The 26,923-nt window shown below is 42.4% G+C and overlaps 1 protein-coding gene across 1 annotated transcript in view; it reads left to right on the forward strand.

The window, feature by feature from the left end:
• Positions 1-3,584: 3,584 nt before the first annotated feature.
• Positions 3,585-26,923, forward strand: part of hhatlb (hedgehog acyltransferase like, b) — a 44,843-nt gene continuing 21,504 nt past the window's right edge. The window contains exons 1-6 of the mRNA XM_064943660.1: positions 3,585-3,763; positions 19,987-20,169; positions 20,288-20,355; positions 20,475-20,588; positions 21,628-21,822; positions 25,587-25,796. Of these exons, the coding sequence (XP_064799732.1) occupies positions 20,064-20,169; positions 20,288-20,355; positions 20,475-20,588; positions 21,628-21,822; positions 25,587-25,796 (693 nt within the window). The 5' untranslated portion in view covers positions 3,585-3,763; positions 19,987-20,063. The remainder of the gene's footprint in view (positions 3,764-19,986; positions 20,170-20,287; positions 20,356-20,474; positions 20,589-21,627; positions 21,823-25,586; positions 25,797-26,923) is intronic.

Here is a 26,923-nt window from a genome sequence, read left to right on the forward strand (position 1 = left end):
CAAACAGACCGGGAAACACAGAGAACTACAGGTTCAGACCCTCCCCAAACAGACCAGGCAACACAGAGAACTACAGGTTCAGACCCTCCCCAAACAGACCTGGCAACACAGAGAACTACAGGTTCAGACCCTCCACAAACAGACCTGGCAACAGAGAGAACAACAGTTTCAGACCCTCCCCAAACAGACCTTGCAACACAGAGAACTATAGGTTTAGACCCTCCCCAAACAGACCTTGCAACACAGAGAACTATAGGTTCAGACCCTCCCCACACAGACCTGGCATCACAGAGAACTACAGGTTCAGACCCTCCCCACACAGACCTGGCAACACAGAGAACTACAGGTTCAGACCCTCCCCAAACAGACCTGGCAAAACAGAGAACTACAGGTTCAGACCCTCCCCAAACAGACCAGGCAACACAGAGAACTACAGGTTCAGACCTTCCCCAAAGACCTGGCAACACAGAGAACTATAGGTTCAGACCCTCCCCAAACAGACCTGGCAACACAGAGAACTACAGGTTCAGACCCTCCCCAAACAGACCAGGCAACACAGAGAACTACAGGTCCAGACCCTCCCCAAACAGACCAGGCAACACAGAGATCTACAGGTTCAGACCCTCCCCAAACAGACCTGGCATCACAGAGAACTACAGGTTCAGACCCTCCCCAAACAGACCAGGCAACACAGAGAACTACAGGTCCAGACCCTCCCCAAACAGACCTGGCATCACAGAGAACTACAGGTTCAGGCCCTCCCCAAACAGACCTGGCAACACAGAGAACTTCAGGTTCAGACCCACCCCAAACAGACCTGGCAACACAGAGAAGTACAGATTCAGACCCTCCCCAAACAGACATGGCAACACAGAGAACTACAGGTTCAGACCCTCCCCAAACAGAACTGGCAACACAGAGAACTACAGGTTCAGACCCTCCCCAAACAGACCTGGCAACACAGAGAATTACAGGTTCAGACCCTCCACAAACAGACCTGGCAACAGAGAGAACAACAGTTTCAGACCCTCCCCAAACAGACCTGGCAACACAGAGAACTACAGGTTCAGACCTTCCCCAAAGACCTGGCAACACAGAGAACTATAGGTTCAGACCCTCCCCAAACAGACCTGGCATCACAGAGAACTACAGGTTCAGACCCTCCCCAAACAGACCTGGCAACACAGAGAACTGCAGGTTCAGACCCTCCCCAAACAGACCTGGCAACACAGAGAACTACAGGTTCAGACCCTCCCCAAACAGACCTGGCATCACAGAGAACTACAGGTTCAGGCCCTCCCCAAACAGACCTGGCAACACAGAGAAGTACAGGTTCAGACCCACCTCAAACAGACCTGGCAACATAGAGAACTACAGATCAGAACGGTATTTGCACCTGCTCCTGTCCTGCTGCATAGATAACTTTGGTTTGCATTGTTCTGGTGTAAAGTTAGCTTCAAGTTATTTCCTCATCTGTCAGTCAATTATTTATTGTGATGAAATTTATTTTGAGATAATTCAACAAGCAAAGAAACGGAACATTTTCTCAGGACATCAGAGGAAGGAAGACTTAAAATTTGAATCCTGACATTGATTACCCTATGATCCCCCTCTCCGCTGTTTCAGTTCATCCTGTTCATGACCCTCTCTCCCCTGTTTCAGCACATCCTGGCTATGAAACTCTCTCCCCTGTTTCAGCACATCCTGGTCATGACGCTCTCTCCCCTGTTTCAGCTCATCCTGGTCATGACGCTCTCTCCCCTGTTTCAGCTCATCCTGGTCATGACCCTCTCTCCCCTGTTTCAGCTCATCCTGGTCATGACCCTCTCTCCCCTGTTTCAGCACATCCTGGCTATGAAACTCTCTCCCTTGTTTCAGCACATCCTGGATATGAAACTCTCTCCCCTGTTTCAGCTCATCCTGGTCATGACCCTCTCTCCCCTGTTTCAGCTCATCCTGGTCATGACCCTCTCTCCCCTGTTTCAGTACATCCTGGCTATGAAACGCTCTCCCCTGTTTCAGCTCATCCTGGTCATGACGCTCTCTCCCATGTTTCAGCTCATCCTGGCCATGACCCTCTCTCACTTGTTTCAGCTCATTCTGGTCATGACGCTCTCTCCCCTGTTTCAGCTCATCCTGGTCATGACGCTCTCTCCCCTGTTTCAGCTCATCCTGGTCATGACGCTCTCTCCCATGTTTCAGTTCATCCTGGTCATGACGCTCTCTCCCATGTTTCAGCTCATCCTGGTCATGACCCTCTCTCCCTTGTTTCAGCTCATCCTGGCTATGACCCTCTCTCCCTTGTTTCAGCTCATCCTGGTCATGACCCTCCCTTGTTTCAGCTCATCCTGGCTATGACCCTCTCTCCCTTGTTTCAGCTCATCCTGGTCATGACCCTCCCTTGTTTCAGCTCATCCTGGTTTTGACCCTCTCTTCCTTGTTTCAGCTCATCCTGGTCATGACTCTCCCTTGTTTCAGCTCATCCTGGCTATGACCCTCTCTCCCATGTTTCAGCTCATCCTGGTCATGACGCTCTCTCCCATGTTTCAGCTCATCCTGGCCATGACCCTCTCTTCCTTGTTTCAGCTCATCCTGGTCATGACCCTCTCTCCCTTGTTTCAGCTCATCCTGGTCATTACGCTCCCCCTTGTTTCAGCTCATCCTGGTTTTGACCCTATCTTCCTTGTTTCAGCTCATTCTGGTCATGACCCTCTCTCCCTTGTTTCAGCACATCCTGGCTATGAAACTCTTCCTTGTTTCAGCTCATCCTGGCCATGGCCCTCTCTCCCTTGTTTCAGCACATCCTGGCTATGAAACTCTTCCTTGTTTCAGCTCATCCTGGTCATGACCCTCTCTCCCCTGTTTCAGCTAATCCTGGTCATGACCTTCTCTCCCCTGTTTCAGCTCATCCTGGTCATTACGCTCCCCCTTGTTTCAGCTCATCCTGGCTATGACCCTCTCTCCCTTGTTTCAGCTCATCCTGGTCATGACCCTCCCTTGTTTCAGCTCATCCTGGTTTTGACCCTCTCTCCCATGTTTCAGCTGATCCTGGTCATGACCCTCTCTTCCTTGTTTCAGCTCATCCTGGTCATGACCCTCCCTTGTTTCAGCTCATCCTGGCTATGACCCTCTCTCCCATATTTCAGCTCATCCTGATCATGACCCTCTCTTCCTTGTTTCAGCTCATCCTGGTCATGACCCTCCCTTGTTTCAGCTCATCCTGGCTATGACCCTCTCTCCCCTGTTTCAGCTCATCCTGGCTATGACCCTCTCTCCCATGTTTCAGCTCATCCTGGTCATGACCCTCTCTCCCATGTTTCAGCTCATCCTGATCATGACCCTCTCTCCCATGTTTCAGCTCATCCTGGTCATGACCCTCTCTTCCTTGTTTCAGCTCATCCTGGTCATGAGTTCCAGAACCAACAGAGCTCTTCTGTATAACCTGGACTTGTCATGGAAACCCAATGAACCTTTATCTACAGTTACCACTATATTTTGTTGTGACAGGCACTAAAACGGGTCCGCCCCCTCTGAGAAAATAAAAAAATCCAGACGCACCTTTAATTGTTGTCCGCTTCCTCCCCGGGAGTCAGTGGTCCCGTGCGCCGACCACACCACTGGACCGATAACAACACTGCAGATGCACGAGACTGCTTTCTTTCCCCACCTTCATTTTCCATTTGGTCTTTTTGTTTCGTTTTAAGGGGGATTGCATTTACTTTGTTGACTTGTTTGGGGGTTACAGCTACTTTGCCTCCTCAAGGTCAGTACCGCAACAGGTGTTGCTATTATAAGCGCAATAAGGTTACAAATTGCAATGCATGACCATGTGACATTTAACCAGATAACATCACAGAGAAGTGATTTTAATAGCAGCAACAGTTTTCACTATGGAGATCAAATGTGCATGTTTAATGCAATGTGGGCTATTATTCCTAGCAAGCAGAATAAAGTAGCCTAGTAAAAATATTAAGTAGACTAAAATTGGTCAATGGTCAATGACCCTTCAATAGGGTACACTGGAAAACCATGAAACGTGACACGTTCATAACCTAAATACCAGTGTTTAAAACGTAAAGATAATGCATTTATATTAGCCAATATGTGATTAGCATGCTAGATTAAACACTATAGTCAGCTTTTTCCAGTCCGTTTCCAACCAGGATAACACCTACATCTGCAAAGTATTTAGATTTTAAACATTAGTGTTTACTTTCACATTGTCCTGTTTAGAGTGTATTTAGTCATTAGAAATGTATGTGACCTTCCATGGCTTTTTTTTCAGATCAGTGTTATGAATGTCTGTCACCTTATCTACATTTCAGGACAACTGAACAGGACATTTCATTCAATAAATAGGTTTAACCGCATGTTGTTGTTTTTACTTGACTGTATTGAGTTAATTACCATGAACTTTCTAGAGTGAAAAAGACATGAAAGGGGCCTCATTATCATATTTCCCAGCATGCTTTGTTGCAGGTTAGTTTTTAGAATAGTTGGTTTTAATATCTATGGTTTTATCATGTATGTTGATTGATTTATTGATATTTTACTATACAAAGATAAATAACTTACATTTTTCTAAAATAATCCAATCTGTAAAGGGGTTGGACATATTGCACCCGAAAACTAATCCAATCTGAAAGGGGTTGGACATATTGCACCCGAAAACTAATCCAATCTGAAAGGGGTTGGACATATTGCACTTGAAAACTAATCCAATCTGTAAAGGGGTTGGACATATTGCACCTGAAAACTAATCCAATCTGTAAAGGGGTTGGACATATTGCACCTGAAAACTAATCCAATCTGTAAAGGGGTTGGACATATTGCACCTGAAAACTAATCCAATCTGTAAAGGGGTTGAACATATTGCACCTGAAAACTAATCCAATCTGTAAAGGGGTTGGACATATTGCACTTGAAAACTAATCCAATCTGTAAAGGGGTTGGACATATTGCACCTGAAAACTAATCCAATCTGTAAAGGGGTTGGACATATTGCACCTGAAAACTAATCCAATCTGAAAGGGGTTGGACATATTGCACCTGAAAACTAATCCAATCTGTAAAGGGGTTGGACATATTGCACCTGAAAACTAATCCAATCTGTAAAGGGGTTGGACATATTGCACCTGAAAACTAATCCAATCTGTAAAGGGGTTGGACATATTGCACCCGAAAACTAATCCAATCTGAAAGGGGTTGGATTTATGCAACCCATTACTGATATAGTTGTTCCAGTTGAGATGGTTGAGCTAGTAGTGTTTATAAATCAATCGCCATAGCAGTAATAATGAGTGCAGATTGTGGGTGATAAAAATATTCCAATTGTTGGATACTCTCTCTTTGGCTGGACTCAGATAGGAATTTCTAATCACTTCACAAACAGTGTATTTTGACTTGTTCTGATGTGGATAACTAGTCCATAACTAAAGACTGAGGATAACTAGTCCATAACTAAAGACCGAGGATAACTAGTCCATAACTAAAGACTGAGGATAACTAGTCCATAAATAAAGACTAACTAGTCCATAACTAAAGACTGAGGATAACTAGTCCATAACTAAAGACTGAGGATAACTAGTCCATAACTAAAGACTGAGGATAACTAGTCCATAGCTAAAGACTAACTAGTCCATAACTAAAGACTAACTAGTCCATAACTAAAGACTAACTAGTCCATAACTAAAGACTGAGGATAACTAGTCCATAACTAAAAACTGAGGATAACTAGTCCATAACTAAAGACTGAGGATAACTAGTCCATAACTAAAGACTGAGGATAACTAGTCCATAACTAAAGACTGAGGATAACTAGTCCATAACTAAAGACTAACTAGTCCATAACTATAGACTGAGGATAACTAGACCATAACTAAAGACTAACTAGTCCATAACTAAAGACTGAGGATAACTAGTCCATAACTATAGACTGAGGATAACTAGACCATAACTAAAGACTGAGGATAACTAGTCCATAACTAAAGACTAACTAGTCCATAACTAAAGACTGAGGATAACTAGTCCATAACTAAAGACTAACTAGTCCATAACTAAAGACCGAGGATAACTAGACCATAACTAAAGACTGTGGATAACTAGTCCATAACTAAAGACTGAATATAACTAGTCCATAACTAAAGACTAACTAGGACATAACTAAAGACTAACTAGTCCATAACTAAAGACCGAGGATAACTAGACCATAACTAAAGACTGAGGATAACTAGTCCATAACTATAGACTGAGGATAACTAGACCATAACTAAAGACTAACTAGGACATAACTAAAGACTAAATCGTCCATAACTTAAGACCTTATGACCTGTCTAATATGTGGTCATAAAAGGTTAACTTTTTATTGAAAGACATTTATTGAAAGACGGTTACTGATAAAAGGCTTCCGGAGTAGATCTTACTAAATGTACAACCAATACTCTGTCACTAACAAACACAGTCATGAGTGGGTATCTCTCACATTCACTCGAAAGGAAAGCTTGGAAATACGCAAATACAGCTTTACGCCCTAGAGTGTTAAAACAACACCCCCAGTATTTAGTGTTTAAAATGCCTTGTGCTGAATAAATGTGTTCATGTGTTTAAAAATTGCTACATGTTTTGGTATTTACAATCTCAACACTGATGCGTTTGCATGGAAATTCTAAATGCCTTGACGTGTTTAAATAGAGTTTCATAAAAGCGTTTAGTTATATGTTCAGATCGTAAACACTTGGTTTAGCAGTTTATGCAGTTCCATATATGTTGCAATGTCATTTGAGACCAAAACATCACTAGTAATCAATGTAATGAACATACACTACCATTCCAACGTTTGGGGTCACTTAGAAATGTCCTTGTTTTCCATGAAAACATACATGAAATGAGTTGCAAAATGAATAGGAAATATAGTCAAGACGTTGACAAGGTTATAAATAATGATTTTTAATTTAAATAATACTTGTGTCCTTCAAACTTTGCTTTCATCAAAGAATGCTACTTTTGCAGCAATTACAGTTGTCAATATGTTGAGGAAATCTGGAGAGATTTCACCACATGCTTCCTGAAGCACCTCCCACCAGTTGGATTGGCTTGATGGGCACGTCTTACGTACTGCACCAAGCTCCTCCCACAACAGCTCAATAGGGTTGAGATCGGGTGACTGTGCTGGCCACTCCATTATAGACAGAATACCAGCTGACTGCTTCTTCCCTAAATAGTTCTTGCATAGTTTGTAGCTGTGCTTTGGGTCATTGTCCTGTTGTAGGAGAAAATTGTCTCCAATTAAGGACCGTCCACAGGGTATGTCATGATGTTGCAAAATGGAGTGATAGCCTTCCTTCTTCAAGATCCCTTTTACCCGGAACAAATCTCTCACTTTACCACCACCAAATCACCCCCAGACCATCACATTGCCTCCACCAAATCACCCCCAGACCATCACATTGCCTCCACCAAATCACCCCCAGACCATCACATTGCCTCCACCAAATCACCCCCAGACCATCACATTGCCTCCACCAAAGCACCCCCAGACCATCACATTGCCTCCACCAAATCACCCCCAGACCATCACATTGCCTCCACCAAATCACCCCCAGACCATCACATTGCCTCCACCATGCTTGACAGATGACGTCACTCCTCCACCATCTTTTCATTTTTTCTATGTCTCACAAATGTTCTTCTTTGTGATTCGAAACCTCAAACTTAGATTTGTCTGTACATAACACTTTTTTCCAATCTTCCTCTGTCAAGTGTCTGTGTTATTTTGCCCATCTTAATATTTTCTTTTTATTGGCCAGTCTGAGATATAGCTTTTCACTTTGCAACTCTGCCTAGGCCAGCATCTTCACTGTTGACGTTGAGACTGGTGTTTTGCAGGTACTATTTAATGAAGCTGCCAGTTGAGGACTTGTGAGGCATCTGTTTCTCTAACTAGACACTCTAATGTACTTGTCCTCTTGCTCAGTTGTGCACCGATGCCTCCCACTCCTCTTTCTCTTCTGGTTAGTGCCAGTTTGCGCTTTTCTGTGAAGGGAGTAGTACACAGCGTTGTACGAGATCTTCATTTTCTAGGCAATTTCTCACATGGAATAGCCTTCATTTCTCAGAACAAGAATAGACTGACGAGTTTCAGAAAAAATGTCTTTGTTTCTGTCCATTTTGAGCCTGTAATCGAACCCGCAAAATGCTGATGCTCCAGATACTCAACTAGTCTAAAGAAGGCCAGTTTTATTGCTCCAGAACAACAGTTTTCAGCTGTGCTAACATAATTACAAAAGGGTTTTCTAATGATCAATTAGCCTTTAAAAATGATCAACTTGGATTAGCTAACACAAAGTATCATTGGAACACAGGAGTGATGGTTGCTGATAATGGGCCTCTGTACGCCGATGTAGATATTCCATAAAAAAATCAGACATTTCCAGCTACAATAGTCATTTACAACATTAACAATGTCTACACTGTATTTCTGATCAATTTAATGTTATTTTAATGGACAAAAAAATATGCCTTTCTTTCATAACCATTTCTAAGTGACCCCAAACTTTTGAACGGTAGTCTATATATATATAACAAATCAGTGTCAGAAATGTTCAGCAGTTAGCTCCAAATAGGCAACAGCTGCTGTATAGGAATAGATGACCTCTCAGAGTCCTTGTCTGTCCCGTTGTTCCTCTCCTTCTAGATACACATGAACCATGTTCAAAGACATTATATTAAAGGTCCAGTCAGATATAAAGCTGATGACAGCCTATCCGTCCTGTGTCTGGACAAACATTGACAAGTGATCAGTATCTTGTAGTAATAATATGGTAATATGATCTAGTATCTACACAACATCTAAATGGAGGAAGAAGTGCTTTACATCGGACCATATGCATGTCAAGGTAAAATAACAACCCAATGTTCATCTCCCAGGACAAAATAGCTATCAAAAGCTAGCTAGCTAAAATGTCCATCAGCGATTCTGATCCACCCGTAAAATACATTGTGCCCCTGGACTGAGAGGACGGAAGTTCAATATGTAGCTAGATGTAGAAAGCTAATGTTAACTAGCTAACGTTGCCCATGAAAGGACGTATCTAATAACACTAGTGTATATAATTCCAGAGAGAGAGAGAGAGGTCTCTAGGTTCTCTGCTATCTCTGATAACACTAGTGTATATAATTCCAGAGTAAGAGAGAGAGGTCTCTAGGTTCTCTGCTATCTCTGATAACACTACTGTATATAATTCCAGAGAGAGAGAGAGAGGTCTCTAGGTTCTCTGCTATCTCTGATAACACTAGTGTATATAATTCCAGAGAGAGAGATAGAGGTCTCTGGGTTCTCTGCTATCTCTGATAACACTAGTGTATATAATTCCAGAGAAAGAGAGAGGTCTCTAGGTTCTCTGCTATCTCTGATAACACTAGTGTATATAATTCCAGAGAGAGAGATAGAGGTCTCTAGGTTCTCTGCTATCTCTGATAACACTAGTGTATATAATTCCAGAGAGAGAGTATAGAGGTCTCTAGGTTCTCTGCTATCTCTGATAACACTAGTGTATATAATTCCAGAGAGAGAGATAGAGGTCTCTAGGTTCTCTGCTATCTCTGATAACACTAGTGTATATAATTCCAGAGAGAGAGATAGAGGTCTCTAGGTTCTCTGCTATCTCTGATAACACTAGTGTATATAATTCCAGAGAGAGAGATAGAGGTCTCTAGGTTCTCTGCTATCTCTGATAACACTAGTGTATATAATTCCAGAGAGAGAGATAGAGGTCTCTAGGTTCTCTGCTATCTCTGATAACACTAGTGTATATAATTCCAGAGAGAGAGAGAGGTCTCTAGGTTCTCTGCTATCTCTGATAACACTAGTGTATATAATTCCAGAGTAAGAGAGAGAGGTCTCTAGGTTCTCTGCTATCTCTGATAACACTAGTGTATATAATTCCAGAGAGAGAGATAGAGGTCTCTAGGTTCTCTGCTATCTCTGATAACACTAGTGTATATAATTCCAGAGAAAGAGAGAGGTCTCTAGGTTCTCTGCTATCTCTGATAACACTAGTGTATATAATTCCAGAGAGAGAGAGAGAGGTCTCTAGGTTCTCTACAATCTCTGATAACACTCGTGTATATAATTCCAGAGAAAGAGAGAGAGGTCTCTAGGTTCTCTGCTATCTCTGATAACACTAGTGTATATAATTCCAGAAAGAGAGAGAGGTCTCTAGGTTCTCTGCTATCTCTGATAACACTAGTGTATATAATTCCAGAGAGAGAGATAGAGGTCTCTAGGTTCTCTGCTATCTCTGATAACACTAGTGTATATAATTCCAGAGTAAGAGAGAGAGGTCTCTAGGTTCTCTGCTATCTCTGATAACACTAGTGTATATAATTCCAGAGAAAGAGGTCTCTAGGTTCTCTACAATCTCTGATAACACTCGTGTATATAATTCCAGAGAAAGAGAGAGAGGTCTCTAGGTTCTCTGCTATCTCTGATAACACTAGAGTATATAATTCCAGAAAGAGAGAGAGGTCTCTAGGTTCTCTGCTATCTCTGATAACACTAGTGTATATAATTCCAGAGAGAGAGATAGAGGTCTCTAGGTTCTCTGCTATCTCTGATAACACTAGTGTATATAATTCCAGAGAAAGAGAGAGAGGTCTCTAGGTTCTCTGCTATCTCTGATAACACTAGTGTATATAATTCCAGAGAGAGAGAGAGAGGTCTCTAGGTTCTCTGCTATCTCTGATAACACTAGTGTATATAATTCCAGAGTAAGAGAGAGAGGTCTCTAGGTTCTCTGCTATCTCTGATAACACTAGTGTATATAATTCCAGAGAGAGAGAGAGGTCTCTAGGTTCTCTGCTATCTCTGATAACACTAGTGTATATAAATGACCACTTTTTATGACTCAGAGAGGGAGAGTCACTGTGAATACACTAGGCATTAGTCTACTAGTACTGCAGCCAAATACAGTAGTTTGTCCAAACGTGACACTGACCTGAATGTAAACTGGAGGGCGAGGGACTATTTTTAAGCCTGCCGCTCCATCACATTGATATCTGACTCTGATTGAAACAGTGGTAACTATAGACCAGGCCTGACTGCATCTCAAATGGGACACTATTCCATATTTAGTGCACTACTTTTGACCAAGACCTTTAGGAAATAGGGTGCCATTGGGACACAGCCTGTTGACAACATGGGGCTGGTGCTAACAGAGAGAATTGCTAGCTTTACAGATAGCTGAGCTACAATGTGACATTTGTTCACTTTGAGAGAGTGAGAGAGACTCATGGCTCTATTCAATCGGGGTCACTGAAGCGTTACAGATTGCCCGCTAGAAATGTGAAGGTAATTTCCCATTGAGCTGACATATGTAGCATTTACCGTGAATGTACAGTCGTCTCGGAAACCACGGGAACATTGCCAATAATTGTCAATTTCACTATGAAGCTGAATTTATACGGATGGAATAGAGCCCGACGGTCAGAAAAGGTTTAGGAAAGAGGAAGTCCAATTGAATCAACATTTATTGGTTGCCGACACAGATTTACAGATGTTCAAATCATATCAAAGTAACTTGTTATCGCAGATGCTGTGAAATGCTAATGTTTCTAGCTCCAATAGAGCAATAATATATATCAACACAATAACAATACATACTGAATACACAAAGTTACAAATATCAGAGTCTGGAATAGATATACAGGACCAGTCAATAGTTTCGACACACCTACTCATTCCAGCGGTTGTCTTCATTTTTACTATCTTCTACATTGTAGAATAATAGTGAAGATATTAAAACTATGAAATAACACGTATGGAGTCATGTAGTAACCAAAAAAAGTGTTAAACATATCAAAATACAGATTCTTCAACGTAGCCACCCTTTGCCTTGATGACAGCTTTTCACACTCTTGGCATTCTCTCAACCAGCTTCACCTGGAATGCATTTCCAACAGTCTTGAAATAGTTCCCACATATGCTGAGCACTTGTTGACGGCTTTTTCTTCACTCTGCGGTCCAATTCATCCCAAACCATCTCAATTGGGTTGAGGTTGGGTGATGCAGCACTCCATCACTCTCCTTCTTGGTCAAATAGCCCATACACAGCCTGGAGGTGTGTTGGGTCATTGTCCTGTTGAAAAACAAATGATTTTCCCACTAAGTGCAAACCAGTTAAGATGGCATATCGCTGCAGAATTCTGTGTCAGACATGCTGGTTAAGTGTGCCTTGAATTGTAAATAAATCACAGACGGTGTCACCAGCAAAGCACCCCCATACCATCATACCTCTTCCTCCATGCTTCACGGTGGGAACCACACATGTGGTAATCATCCGTTCACCTACTCTGCTTCTCTCAAAGACACGGCAGTTGTAAACAAACATCAAATGTGGTCTCATCAGACCTCAGGACAGATTTCCACCAGTCTAATGTCCATTGTGCGTGTTTCTTGGATCAATCAAGTCTCTGACTAGAATACAGTACTTCCTGTACATATATACTGGGCATAAACTCAGCAAAAAAACAAAATGTCCTCTCACTGTCAACTGCATTTATTTTCAGCAAACTTAACATGTGCAAAAATGTGTATGAACATAACAAGATTCAACAACTGAGACATAAACTGAACATATTCCACAGACATGTGACTAACAGAAATGGAATAATGTGTCCCTGAACAAAGGGGGGATCAAAATCAAAAGTAACAGTTAGTATCTGGTGTGGCCAGCAGCTGCATTACGTACTGCAGTGCATCTCCTCCTCATGGACTGGACCGGATTTGCCAGTTCTTGCTGTGAGATGTTACCCCACTCTTCCACCAAGGAACCTGCAAGTTCCCAGACATGTCTGGGGGGGAATGGCCCTGGCCCTCACCTTCTGATCCAACAGGTCCCAGATGTGCTCAATGGGATTGAGATCCAGGCTCTTCACTGGGCATGGCAGAACACTGACTATCCTGTCTTGCAGGAAATCACGCACATAACGAGCAGTATGGCTGGTGGCATTGTCATGCTGGAGGGTCATGTCAGGATGAGCCTGCAGGAAGGGTACCACATGAGGGAGGAGGATGTCTTCCATGTAACGCACAGCGTTGAGTCTACCTGCAATGACCAACAAGCTCAGTCCGATGATGCTGTGACATACCATGACGGACCCTCCACCTCCAAATCGATCCCGCTCCAGAGTACAGGCCTCGGTGTAATGCTCCTTCGACGATAAATGCGAATCCGACCATCACCCCTGGTGAGACAAAACCGTGACACATCAGAGAAGAGCACTTTTTGCCAGTCCTGTCTGGTCCGGCGACGGTGGGTTTGTGACCATTAGCGACGGTGTTACCGGTGATGTCTGGTGAGGATCTGCCTTACAACAGGACTACAAGCCCACAGTCCAGCCTCTCTAAGCCTATTGCGGACAGTCTGAGCACTGATGGAGGGATTGTGCGTTCCTGGTGTAACTCGGACAGTTGTTGTTGCCATCCTGTACCTGTCCCTCAGGTGTTCGGATTTACAGATCCCGTGTAGGTTTTGTTACTTGTGGTCTGAAACTACGAGGACGATCAGCTGTCCGTCCTGTCTCCCTCTATAACCGTCTTAGGTGTCTCACAGTACGGACATTGCAATTTAATGCCCTGGCCACATCTGCAGTCCTCATGCCTCCTTGCAGCATGCCTAAGGCACGTTCATGCAGATGAGCAGGGACCCTGGGAATCTTTATTTTGGTGTTTTTCTGAGTCAGTAGAAAGGCCTCTTTAGTGTCCTAAGTTTTAATAACTCTGACCTTAATTGCCTACCGTCTGTACGCTGTTAACCTCTCTGGCCCACCCGGGACACTACCGCACCCCCTTCCAACAATAAATGCAAATGCGCTACGCCAAATGCTAATAGCACTCGTTAAAACTCAAACGTTCAGTAAAATTCACATACAGGGTACTCAATTCAAGCTACACTCGTTGTGAATCTAGCCAACGAGTCAGATTTGTAAAATGCTTTTCGGCGAAAGCATGAGTAGCTATTATCTGATAGCAGGCAACACGCCGAAATACCAGAAGGGGACGTAAACAAAGGAATTAGCGTAGCCGGCGCAAAACGCAGAAATAAAATATAAAACATTCATTACCTTTGACGAGATTCTTTGTTGGCACTCCTATATGTCCCATAAACATCACAATTGGGTCTTTTTTTTATTAAATCGGTCCTTGTGTACCCAAAATGTCAATTTATGAACACCGTCAGATCCAGTAAAAACACATTTTTTAAAAACAACGTTATTTTTTTAAATTAAAAAAGTTGCCTATAAACTTTGACAAAACACTTCAAACTACTTCTGTAATCCAACTTTAGGTATTACTAAACGTTAATAAACGATCAAATTGATCGGAGCAATCTGTATTCAATAAGCACGAGTTTGGGTAACGTAACTAACTTTTCCGGTTCCATTGTTTACATCTGTGGACTTGACAACCGGATGTGGCTATTACTCAGATGACCAAGGATTTAGTTGAATCGAAATCACAACACTGGCGACATCGTGTGGAAGCTGTAGGAACTGTAATCTCACTCTTAATTATTTTTCCTTCCAAAAGACAATACATGGGCTGGCGGATTGATTTTTTCTTTGTCGATTTAGTGACCAGGTTTTCTGGCTATTTTGACCACGGAACTCGTTCTAGTCACAGACACCATTGAACCAGTTCTAGAAACTTCAGAGTTTTTTCTATGCACACATACTAATCATATGCATATACTATATTCCTGGCATGAGTAGCAGGATGTTGAAATGTTGCGCGATTTTTAACAGAATGTTGAAAAAAGTAGCCCGATCTCTAATTTATGGTTCATTGAACAAGCATGGGAAACAGTGTTTAAACCCTTTACAATGAAGATGTGTGAAGTTATTTGGATTTTTACGAATTATCTTTGAAAGACAGGGTCCTGAAAAAGGGACGTTTCGTTTTATAAAGTAGGTAAAACAGCATGTAAACATTGTTAAAGTTCCCAGTGTTCAATGTTTCTAAGGTGCTGGGCAGAGTACCGGGCGGTGGCTGGCCAGTGATGGCTGTTCAAAAGTCTGATGGCCTTTTTATCAACCTCTTGGTCTCGGCAAACTGGCTCTAACCAGAATAAAAAGCAGAATCGGAGGCCCCAGTGCACAAATGAGCAAGAAGACAAGTACATTAGAGTGTCTAGTTTGAGAAACAGATGCCTCACAAGTCCTCAACTGGCAGCTTCATTAATTAGCACGTGCAAAACACTAGTCTCAACGTCAACAGTGAAAAGGCAACTGGATAAGAGCGTCTGCTAAATGACTTAAATGTAAAATGTAAATGCAACTCCGGGATGCCATTTCTCAGACTGGCCAATAAAAATAAAAGATTAAGATGGGCAAAAGAACACAGACACTGGACAGAGAAACTCTGCCTAGAAGGCCAGCATCCCGGAGTCACCTCTTCCATGTTGATGTTGAGACTGGTGTTTTGCGTGTACTATTTAATAACGCTACCAGTTGAGGACTTGAGGCGACTGTTTCTCGAACTAGACGCTCTAATGTACTTGTCCTCTTACTCAGTTGTGCACCAGGACCTCCCACTCCTCTTTATATTCTGGTTAGAGCCCGTTTGTGCTGTTCTGTGAAGGGAGTAGTACACAGCGTTGTACGAGATCTTCAGTTTCTTGGCAATTTCTCACATGGAATAGTTTTCATTTCTCAGAACAGGAATAGACTGACAAGTTTCAGAAGACAGGTCTTTGTTTCTGGCCATTCTGTAATTCGCTTGCTTGGGTATCGGAAACAATGGTGGACGTCTTGAAGCAAGTGGGGATGGCAGACCTGGATAGGGAGAGATCGAATATGTTTGTAAATACTCCAGTCAGCTGGTCTGCCATACTCTGAGGACGCGGCTAGGGATGCCATCAGGCCAGCAGCCTTGCGAGGGGTAACAATCTTAAATGTCTTACTCACATCGGCCATGGAGAACGAGAGCTCACAGTCCCCGAGAGAGGTGGTGGCCCTTGTTGGCAGCATTATGTTTTCCTCAAAGTGGGCGAAGAAGGTGTTTAGCTTGTCCGGGAGCAAGACATCGGTGGCTGGTTTTCCCTTTATAATCTGTGATGGTCTTGAATTGCATCTCCACTTTGTCTCTGTACTGATGTTTTGCCTCTTTATTTGCCTTTCAAAGGGCATAACTGGACTGTTTGTACCCAACCATGTTCTCAGTCCCCTTGTTCGCTCTTTCAGTTTTGTGCAAATGCTGCCCTTCTATCCATGTTTTTTGGTTTGGATAGGTGCTATCGTCACAGTGGGTACAACATCCTCTATACACTTCCTGATGAACCTAGTGACTGAGTCAGTGTAATCATCAATGCTATTCTCAGAGGCAACCCGGAATATAATCCAGCCCACTTGATCAAAACAGTCCTGTTGTTAGTGATGTTAACTGATGTTAAGTGATGATAGTGATGACTTCTTAAGGCTATGGGTTCCCCTACAGGAACTCCATCCCCCCGTTCAGCTGAAACGGTGGCGCAGGGAATGCAAAAATATTCTTAGAAATATTTAACCTCCACACATTAACAAGTCCAATACCTCAAATGAAAGATAAACACCTTGTTCATCTACCCAGCGTGTCAGATTTTTTAAATGTTTTACCGCGAAAACACAGCATATATTTATGTTAGACCACCATCAAAAGAAATAAAAAACATCGCCATTTTGTCCAGCAAAATATAAATTGAAAAAAGCAGGATTTAAAAAAAAATAATTCACTAACCTCTTGAAAATCTTCATCAGATGACAGTCATATGACATGTTACACAGTACATTCATGTTTTGTTCGATAATATGCATTTTATATCCATAAATCTCGGTTTACATTGACGCCATGTTCAGAAAATTCTCCAAAATGACCGGAGGAATTATAGAAAGCTACGCCAGATAACAGAAATACTCATCATGAACTTTGACTAAAGATATATGTTCTACATATAATTAAAAATAAGCACTGGTTCTTAATGCAACCGCTGTGTCACATTTTTTTAACGTTACGGAAAAAGCCTAACATTGCAATAATCTGAGATGGCGCTCAGACGTAACAATATTTCTCCGCTATGTTGGAGTCAACAGAAATAAAAAATTACAACATAAATATTCCCTTACCTTTGATGATCTTCCATCAGAATGTAGTGCAAGGAGTCCTAGTTCAACAATAAATCATTTTGTTTCATAATGTTCAATTCTAGTGTCCAAGTAGCGGCATTTGCTACCACTTTCAGCTCAAATGCCCCAAAAATGACTTCTGGTCCAGGATAACTTTGCATCAAAACTTCCAAACTAAGTGCAGAATCAATCTTCAGGATGTTACAATCATACAGATCGAATAGCATTCCAACCGGGCAATCCTAGTTCATCTGGGGCTGATTGGAACAGCCGAAGCACTCGAACGCAAACGCGCCTCAAGCACATGGAAATCTTTTGCGACACTTACTACTTTCCTTCCCATTAGGTCAAAGTTCACAGCAAATGCTCCATTACACTTTCTACTGAATGAGGACATCTAGTGGAAGACATAGGAAGTGTTTCCAGATCCATAACTTGTTGGGAAGGGAGGGGGCGATGACGTCAAAGTTGCCCCAACTTTCAGGATTTCAAAACTAGTTTGGAAGATTGCCTGCCCTGTGAGTTCTGTTATACTCACAGACATAATTCAAACGGTTTTAGAAACCTCAGAGTGTTTTCTATCCAATGTTAATAATAATATGCATATATTAGCAATTTAGGACAGATTTTGATGCAGTTCACTATGGGCACGCAATTCATCCAAAGGGGAAATACTGCCCCCTATCTCTAAAAGTTTTTTTAACTGATGTTAACTGATGATAGTGATGCTAACTGATGCTAACTGATGATAGTGATGCTAACTGATGTTAACTGATGTTAAATCAAATCAAATCAAATCCAATTTTATTTGTCACATACACATGGTTAGCAGATGTTAATGCGAGTGTAGCGAAATGCTTGTGCTTCTAGTTCCGACAATGCAGTAATAACCAACAAGTAATCTAGCTAACAATTCCAAAACTACTAACTTATAGACACAAGTGTAAGGGGATAAAGAATATGTACAAAAATATATATATGAATGAGTGATGGTACAGAGCGGCATAGGCAAGATACAGTAGATGGTATCGAGTACAGTATATACATATGAGATGAGTATGTAAACAAAGTGGTATAGTTTAAAGTGGCTAGTGATACATGTATTACATAAAGATGCAGTAGATGATATAGAGTACAATATATACGTATACATATGAGATGAATAATGTAGGGTATGTAAACATTATATTAGGTAGCATTGTTTAAAGTGGCTAGTGATATATTTTACATCATTTCCCATCAATTCCCATTATTAAAGTGGCTGGAGTTGAGTCAGTGTGTTGGCAGCAGCCACTCAATGTTAGTGGTGGCTGTTTAACAGTCTAATGGCCTTGAGATAGAAGCTGTTTTTCAGTCTCTCGGTCCCAGCTTTGATGCACCTGTACTGACCTCGCCTTCTGGATGATAGCGGGGTGAACAGGCAGTGGCTCGGGTGGTTGATGTCCTTGATGATCTTTATGGCCTTCCTGTAACATCGGATGGTGTAGGTGTCCTGGAGGGCAGGTAGTTTGCCCCCGGTGATGCGTTGTGCAGACCTCACTACCCTCTGGAGAGCCTTACGGTTGTGGGCGGAGCAGTTGCCGTACCAGGCGGTGATACAGCCCGACCGAATGCTCTCGATTGTGCATCTGTAGAAGTTTGTGAGTGCTTTTGGTGACAAGCCGAATTTCTTCAGCCTCCTGAGGTTGAAGAGGCGCTGCTGTCTGTGTGAGTTGACCAATTCAGTTTGTCTGTGATGTGTATGCCGAGGAACTTAAAACTTACTACCCTCTCCACTACTGTTCCATCGATGTGGATAGGTGGGTGTTCCCTCTGCTGTTTCCTGAAGTCCACAATCATCTCCTTCGTTTTGTTGACGTTGAGTGTGAGGTTATTTTCCTGACACCACACTCCGAGGGCCCTCACCTCCTCCCTGTAGGCAGTCTCGTCGTTGTTGGTAATCAAGCCTACCACTGTTGTGTCGTCCGCAAACTTGATGATTGAGTTGGAGGCGTGCGTGGCCACGCAGTCATGGGTGAACAGGGAGTACAGGAGAGGGCTCAGAACGCACCCTTGTGGGGCCCCAGTGTTGAGGATCAGCGGGGTGGAGATGTTGTTGCCTACTCTCACCACCTGATGATAGTGATGTTAACTGATGTTAACTGATTTTAGTGACACTAACTGATGTTAACTGATGATAGTGATGTTAACTGATATTAGTGATGTTAACTGATATTAGTGATGTTAACTGATGTTAACTGGTAATAGTGATGTTAACTGATGTTAACTGATGACAGTGATGTTAACTGATGTTAACTGATGATAGAGATGTTAAATGATATTAGTGATGTTAACTGATGTTAAATGGTTAACTGATGATAGTGATGTTCGCAGATTTTAGTGATGTTAACTGATGTTAACTGGTGTTAACTGATGATAGTGATGTTAACTGATGTTAATAACTGATGATAGTGATGTTAACTGATATTAGTGATGTTAATTGATGTTAAATGGTTAACTGATGATAGTGATGTTCGCAGATTTTAGTGATGTTAACTGATGTTAACTGGTGTTAACTGTTGTTAACTGATTTTAATGATGTTAACTGATGTTAACTGATGTTAACTGATGATAGTGATGTTAACTGATGTTAATAACTGATGATAGTGATGTTAACTGATATTAGTGATGTTAACTGATGTTAACTTGTGTTAACTGATGATAGTGATGTTAACTGATGTTAGTGATGTTAACTAATGTTAGTGATGTTAACTGATGTTAGTGATGTTAACTGATGTTAGTGATGTTAACTGATGTTAACTGATGTTAGTGATTGTTCCACCTCTGCAGGTCCCTTCTGAGTGGAGGGTGTCTGTCCCTACCCTCCAGGTTCTGAGTGTGTGGGTTCCACCAGCTGATCGGTCACCATGGGGATCAAGGCAGCCCTGCCCAGATATGAGCTGTACTTCTATAACACAGTGGTCTATCTGGGCTTGTTGTGGGCTGCCAGCTGGATCTTTGATGTGTCCAGCTGTAAGTATACACACACACACACACACACACACACACGGTCCTAAACATTACAGAATGGATTTTTTTGTCACATTTTAATAACTTAAAATCTAAGCTAATCAAAGTTTTATTTTTCCAGCGAATGCAAACAGAAAGACGTTCAAGTCCAGCGTGACACCAGGATGGTACTACTTCGGCAGGAGGATGGTGAGAGGAACGCTTTAGATTCAGGCTGACTTGTGGACCTTTTATATGTTAGTAACAACTAAGATCCAAATCATCCTCTGATATGACTGAGATCCCTACTCTATTTTATCTGGCTGCAGGATACGGCTGACTTTGAGTGGGTGATGTGGTTCTCTACGTTCCGGGACCACATCCTCTTCGCCCTGTCTGGTCATGTGATCTTCGCTAAGATCTGCTCCATGCTGGCTCCACAGGTGGATTTACATCTGCAACTCTGTATCCAAAATGGTCAAATGTAGTGCCCTATGTAGGGAATAGGGTACCATTTAGGACACAGGCATCATCTTACCAGTTAAGAATATCAGCTTCATCATCCTCTGGAACCAGTTTTGTCACCCTTCAAAGCCATGCTACATTGTACAGTAGCTTTTATTACCTTTAGATACTTAGTGATGGGAGGGGACAGGTGGAGGGAGGGGGAGGGAGGGAGGGAGGGAGGGAGGGAGGGAGGGAGAGAGAGAGAGAGAGAGAGAGAGAGAGAGAGAGAGAGAGAGAGGGAGGGAGGGAGGGGGAGGGAGGGAGGGAGGGAGGGAGGGAGGGAGGGAGGGAGGGAGGGAGGGAGGGAGGGAGGGAGGGAGGGAGGGAGGGAGGGAGGGAGGGAGGGAGGGCTAACTTGGTTGTGTCTGTGTAACTGGCCTGTCAGCAAACTCATTCTATAGAGGACAAGGCTCTTCAGAAATATACATATATCCATACGTTTAAATATATACAGTACATAAACATCTATCCATAGATTTGTCTCTGTGTATGCTCACAACCTTGGAGAAAAGAGAAAACAGTTTCTAATTGGTGCATCACATCAAGGACTGAATCAAGGTACCTACACCCAATATCATGATGTACACAGAGGACTGCATCAAGGATGGCCTGTCTGTCTGTCCACATCATAGGTCCCGGTTGTACATGTTGAGTGAGTGAGTGAGTGAGTGAGTGAGTGAGTGAGTGAGTCCGTCCGTCCGTCCACAGCATAGGAGCCTGATGTACCTGTGTTATGGTACCCCTGTCTGTCTGTCTGTCCACAGCATAGGTCCCGGTTGTACATGTTGAGTGAGTGAGTGAGTGAGTGAGTGAGTGAGTGAGTGAGAGAGTGAGTGAGTGAGTGAGTGAGTGAGTCCGTCCGTCCGTCCGTCCACAGCATAGGAGCCTGATGTACCTGTGTTATGGTACCCCTGTCTGTCTGTCTGTCCACAGCATAGGGTGTTACGGTACCCCTGTCTGTCTGTCTGTCCACAGCATAGGAGCCTGATGTACCTGTGTTACGGTACCCTGGCGGTGCTGGTCACTATGGGTTGGACCTACACCACTCTGATCCTGTCCCACTGTGTGCTGCTCTACAGTATCTCTCTGGTTAAACTGCGCTGGCTCTGCTTCCTAGCTGGACTCACCACCCTGTCCACATTCAAGATGGAACCATTCATATCCTGGCAGGTAAGAATAATACACTACAATACATTACTACTGGGTGGCAGGTAGCCTCGTGGTTAGAGAGGTGAGCTAGCAACTGGAGGGGAGAAATCTGACGGGAAGTGAGCTGGCAACTGAAAGGCTGCTGGTATCAAATCCTAGATGCCTTTGCTGCCTTTGTACCCTTGAGTAAAACACTAGAGGTTAGAGGTTAGGGTTAGGGTTAGGGCGTCCAGTGTTGGGTTAGGGTTAGGGCGTCCAGTGTTGGGTTAGAGGTTAGGGTTAGAGGTTAGAGGTTAGAAGTTAGGGTTAGAGGTTAGAGGTTAGGGCGTTCAGTGTTGGGTTAGGGTTAGAGGTTAGAGTTAGGGTTAATGTGTCCAGTGTTGGGTTAGGGTTAGGGTTAAGGCGTCCAGTGTTGGGTTAGAGTTAGGGTTAGGGCGTCCAGTGTTGGGTTAGGGGTAGAGGTTAGAGGTTAGAGTTAGGGTTAGGGCGTCCAGTGGTGGGTTAGGGTTAGGGTTAGGGTTAGGTTTAGGGTTAGAGGTTAGAGTTAGGGTTAGGGTTAGGGAGTACAGTGTTGGGTTAGGTTTAGAGGTTAGGGTTAGGGTTAGGGCGTCCAGTGTTGGGTTAGGGTTAGGGTTAGGGTTAGGTTTAGGGTTAGAGGTTAGAGTTAGGGTTAGGGTTAGAGAGTACAGTGTTGGGTTAGGTTTAGAGGTTAGGGTTAGGGTTAGGGCGTCGGGTGTTGGGTTAGGGTTAGGGTTAGATATTAGAGGTTAGAGTTAGGGTTAGGGCATCCAGTGTTGGGTTATGGTTTGGGTTAGGGTTAGAGGTTAGGGTTAGGGTTAGGATTAGGGTTAGATGTTAGAGTTAGGGTTAGGGGTTAGATTTTAGAGTTAGGGTTAGTTACAGGTTAGGGATAGGGTTAGGGTTAGGGTTAGGGCATCCAGTGTTGGGTTAGGGTTAGGGTTATTGCTACTACTATAGTATTAATATTACTACTATACTACTACTATCATATTGCTATACTGCTACTGTAATGCTACTATACTGCTACTGCTATTACTGTACTATTGCTACTATACTACTACTACTATCATATTACTATACTGCTACTACTAAAGTATTAATGTAATATTACTACTATACTACTACTAGGCTAACCCTATTATTATACTTCTACTATATTATTACTGTTTTAGTACTATACTTTTACTATACTATTACTATTGATGGGTTTGTATGTCAAACTTTAAACATTGTTAGTCATCAGTTAAACTAGAGACATGAGGAGTGCCATAGTCTGGTTTCTACACCAGAAGTGAATGGGTATCTGTAGGAGGGTCAAGTTGGATAGGAGCCAGGGGGCTTTGGGAGATGCTGAGTAGAGGAGAGGCAATCGCATGATTGCAGTCACTGATGATAATGGCAGGAGAGCTGTGGAGTAGTGAGGAAGGGGGTTGAGGTCATGTCAGGTCACCTGAAGGGAGAATGAACAGTTTGAGGGCCGTATTACTTCACTTCCTAGTAATAAAGCTGTTTAGAAGGAAGGAGGAGACCCAAGTTTGTTTTACCACTGGTGGAAATATGTCTTTGTCTTATGCAGCTGTGTCGAACCAATGGGTGAATAAACTTGGTTTAAACTTTACTAATCGTCAGTGAGTTTTACTAGGTTATTGTAACGGTTTTCGTGCGGTAAAAGAGAGTCGGACCAAAATGCAGCGTGTAGATTGCGATCCATGTTTAATACTATTACTACACTATTGCCATACTCTTAGTGTACTGCTGCTATACTATTACTACACTTTTGCCATACTCTTAGTGTACTGCTGCTATACTATTACTACACTTTTGCCATACTCTTAGTGTACTGCTGCTATACTATTACTATGCTACCATTATGGTATTGCTATACTATCACCATACTATTACTATACTGCAACCATACTTTTAATGTTACCATTATAGTATTGGTGTACTAATATGACTATACTATTACTCTACTAGCACTATACTGCTACTATACTATTACTATAACAGTACTACACAGCTACTACTATACTATTACTGCACTGCCCTACTATACTATTGATATTATGTTTCTATACTATTACTGCACTGCTACTACTCTACTATTACTGTACTACTACTACTCTACTATTACTGTACTACTTTTAATACTTTACTATACTATTACAATTCTGTTTCTATACTATTACTGCACTGCTACTACTCTACTATTACTGCACTGCTACTACTCTACTATTACTGCACTGCTACTACTCTACTATTACTGCACTGCTACTACTCTACTATTACTGTACTACTTTTAATACTTTACTATACTATTACAATTCTGTTTCTATTCTATTACTGCACTGCTACTACTCTACTATTACTGCACTGCTACTACTCTACTATTACTGCACTGCTACTACTCTACTATTACTGTACTACTTTACTATACTATTACAATTCTGTTTCTATACTATTACTGCACTGCTACTATACAATTACTGTGCTACACCTATACTGTTACTATACTACTACTACTACACTATTACTATAATATTACTATTACATTACTTTGCTAAAACAATAATATTACTATCCTTTTACTGTATTTATATTACTATATTATTAATGTAACTAGACTATTACTATGCTACCACTATACTATTACTATACTATTAATGTACTACTTATACTATACTATTACTATGCTATTACCATGGTAGGACTATGGTATTACTCTACTGCGACTGTACTACTACTACTACACTATTACCATACTATGCCTGTACTATTTATATGCTACCGCTATACTACTACTGCTATAATATTACTGTACCATTATACTACTACTACCATTACTATGCAGCTACTATATTATTACTAAGCTACCACTATACTATTCCTGTAATATGTACTACTCTCCTACTATACTACTACTATAATACCACTATGCTATTACTTTACTAAAACTGGAATGTTGTACTATCACTCTATATCACTCTATAACCATCCGTTTCCTGTCTTTCCTCTCCGTCTCCATCCTCTCCTACAACCCTCCTCTTCCTCTCTTTCCCCTCCCTCTCTGTCCTCTCCGACAAAACTCCTCTTCCTCTCTTTTGTCTCCCTCTCCGTCCTCTCCTACAACCCTCCTCTTCCTCTCTTTCCCCTCCTTCTGTCCTCTCCAACAACCCTCCTCTTCCTCTCTTCCCCTCCCTCTCTGTCCTCTCCTACAACCCTCCTCTTCCTCTCTTTCCTCTCCCTCTCCATCCTCTCCTACAACCCTCCTCTTCCTCTCTTTCCCCTCCCTCTCTGTCCTCTCCTACAACCCTCCTCTTCCTCTCTTTCCTCTCCCTCTCCATCCTCTCCTACAACCCTCCTCTTCCTCTCTTTCCCCTCCCTCTCTGTCCTCTCCTACAACCCTCCTCTTCCTCTCTTTCCTCTCCCTCTCCATCCTCTCCTACAACCCTCCTCTTCCTCTCTTTCCCCTCCCTCTCTGTCCTCTCCTACAACCCTCCTCTTCCTCTCTTTCCTCTCCCTCTCCATCCTCTCCTACAACCCTCCTCTTCCTCTCTTTCCCCTCCCTCTCTGTCCTCTCCTTCAACCCTCCTCTTCCTCTCTTTCCCATCCTTCTGTCCTCTCCAACAACCCTCCTCTTCCTCTCTTTTGTCTCCCTCTCCATCCTCTCACTGCTCCCCTCTAACCCTCCTCTAACCCCCCTCTTCCTCTCTTTCCTCTTCCTCCTCCCCTCTAACCCTCCTCTTCCTCTCCCTCTCCACCAGGCTGGTTTTGTGACGGGGGATTTTGAGCTCCGTTCCGTCCTGTTCTACGGCGGTTGTGGGTTCACCATCATGCGCTGTATGAGTTTTGCTCTGGAGAACTGTGAGAAGAAAGAAGGAAACTACAGCATCCTGGAACTCCTCAAGTACAACTTCTACCTGCCCTTCTTCTACTTTGGACCAATTATGACCTTCGACAAGTTCTACGCTCAGGTAAACATTATGTAACATATGGATTCAGTGCTATGTTCAGGTAAACATCATGTAACCTATGGATTCAGTGCTATGTTCAGGTAAACATTATGTTACCTATGGATTCAGTGCTATGTTCAGGTAAACATTATGTTACCTATGGATTCAGTGCAATGTTCAGGTACACATCATGTTACCTATGGATTCAGTGCTATGTTCAGGTAAACATCATGTAACCTATGGATTCAGTGCTATGTTCAGGTAAACATCATGTTACCTATGGATTCAGTGCTATGTTCAGGTAAACATTATGTTACCTATGGATTCAGTGCTATGTTCAGGTAAACATCATGTTACCTATGGATTCAGTGCTATGTTCAGGTAAACATTATGTTACCTATGGATTCAGTGCTATGTTCAGGTACACATCATGTTACCTATGGATTCAGTGCTATGTTCAGGTAAACATCATGTAACCTATGGATTCAGTGCTATGTTCAGGTACACATCATGTAACCTACGGATTCAGTGCTATGTTCAGGTACACATCATGTTACCCATGGATTCAGTGCTATGTTCAGGTACACATCATGTTACCTATGGATTCAGTGCTATGTTCAGGTAAACATCATGTTACCTATGGATTCAGTGCTATGTTCATGTAAACATCATGTAACATATGGATTCAGTGCTATGTTCATGTAAACATCATGTAACCTACGGATTCAGTGCTATGTTCATGTAAACATCATGTTACCTATGGATTCAGTGCTATGTTCAGGTAAACATCATGTAACCTATGGATTCAGTGCTATGTTCAGGTAAACATCATGTTACCCATAGATTCAGTGCTATGTTCATGTAAACATCATGTTACCTATGAATTCAGTGCTATGTTCAGGTACACATCATGTTACCTACAGATTCAGTGGTATGTTCAGGTACACATCATGCTACCTATGGATTCAGTGCTATGTTCAGGTAAACATCATGTTACCTATGAATTCAGTGCTATGTTCAGGTAAACATCATGTTACCTATGGATTCAGTGCTATGTTCAGGTACATATAACGTATATGCTCACAGAATATCATATGCAAAATGCAGAGAGCATCGGTGACTGTCATTTTTGATCTTAAATGTGTGTG

Source organism: Oncorhynchus masou, chromosome 28 (assembly GCF_036934945.1).
Source record: "Oncorhynchus masou masou isolate Uvic2021 chromosome 28, UVic_Omas_1.1, whole genome shotgun sequence".
NCBI lineage: Eukaryota > Metazoa > Chordata > Actinopteri > Salmoniformes > Salmonidae > Oncorhynchus > Oncorhynchus masou.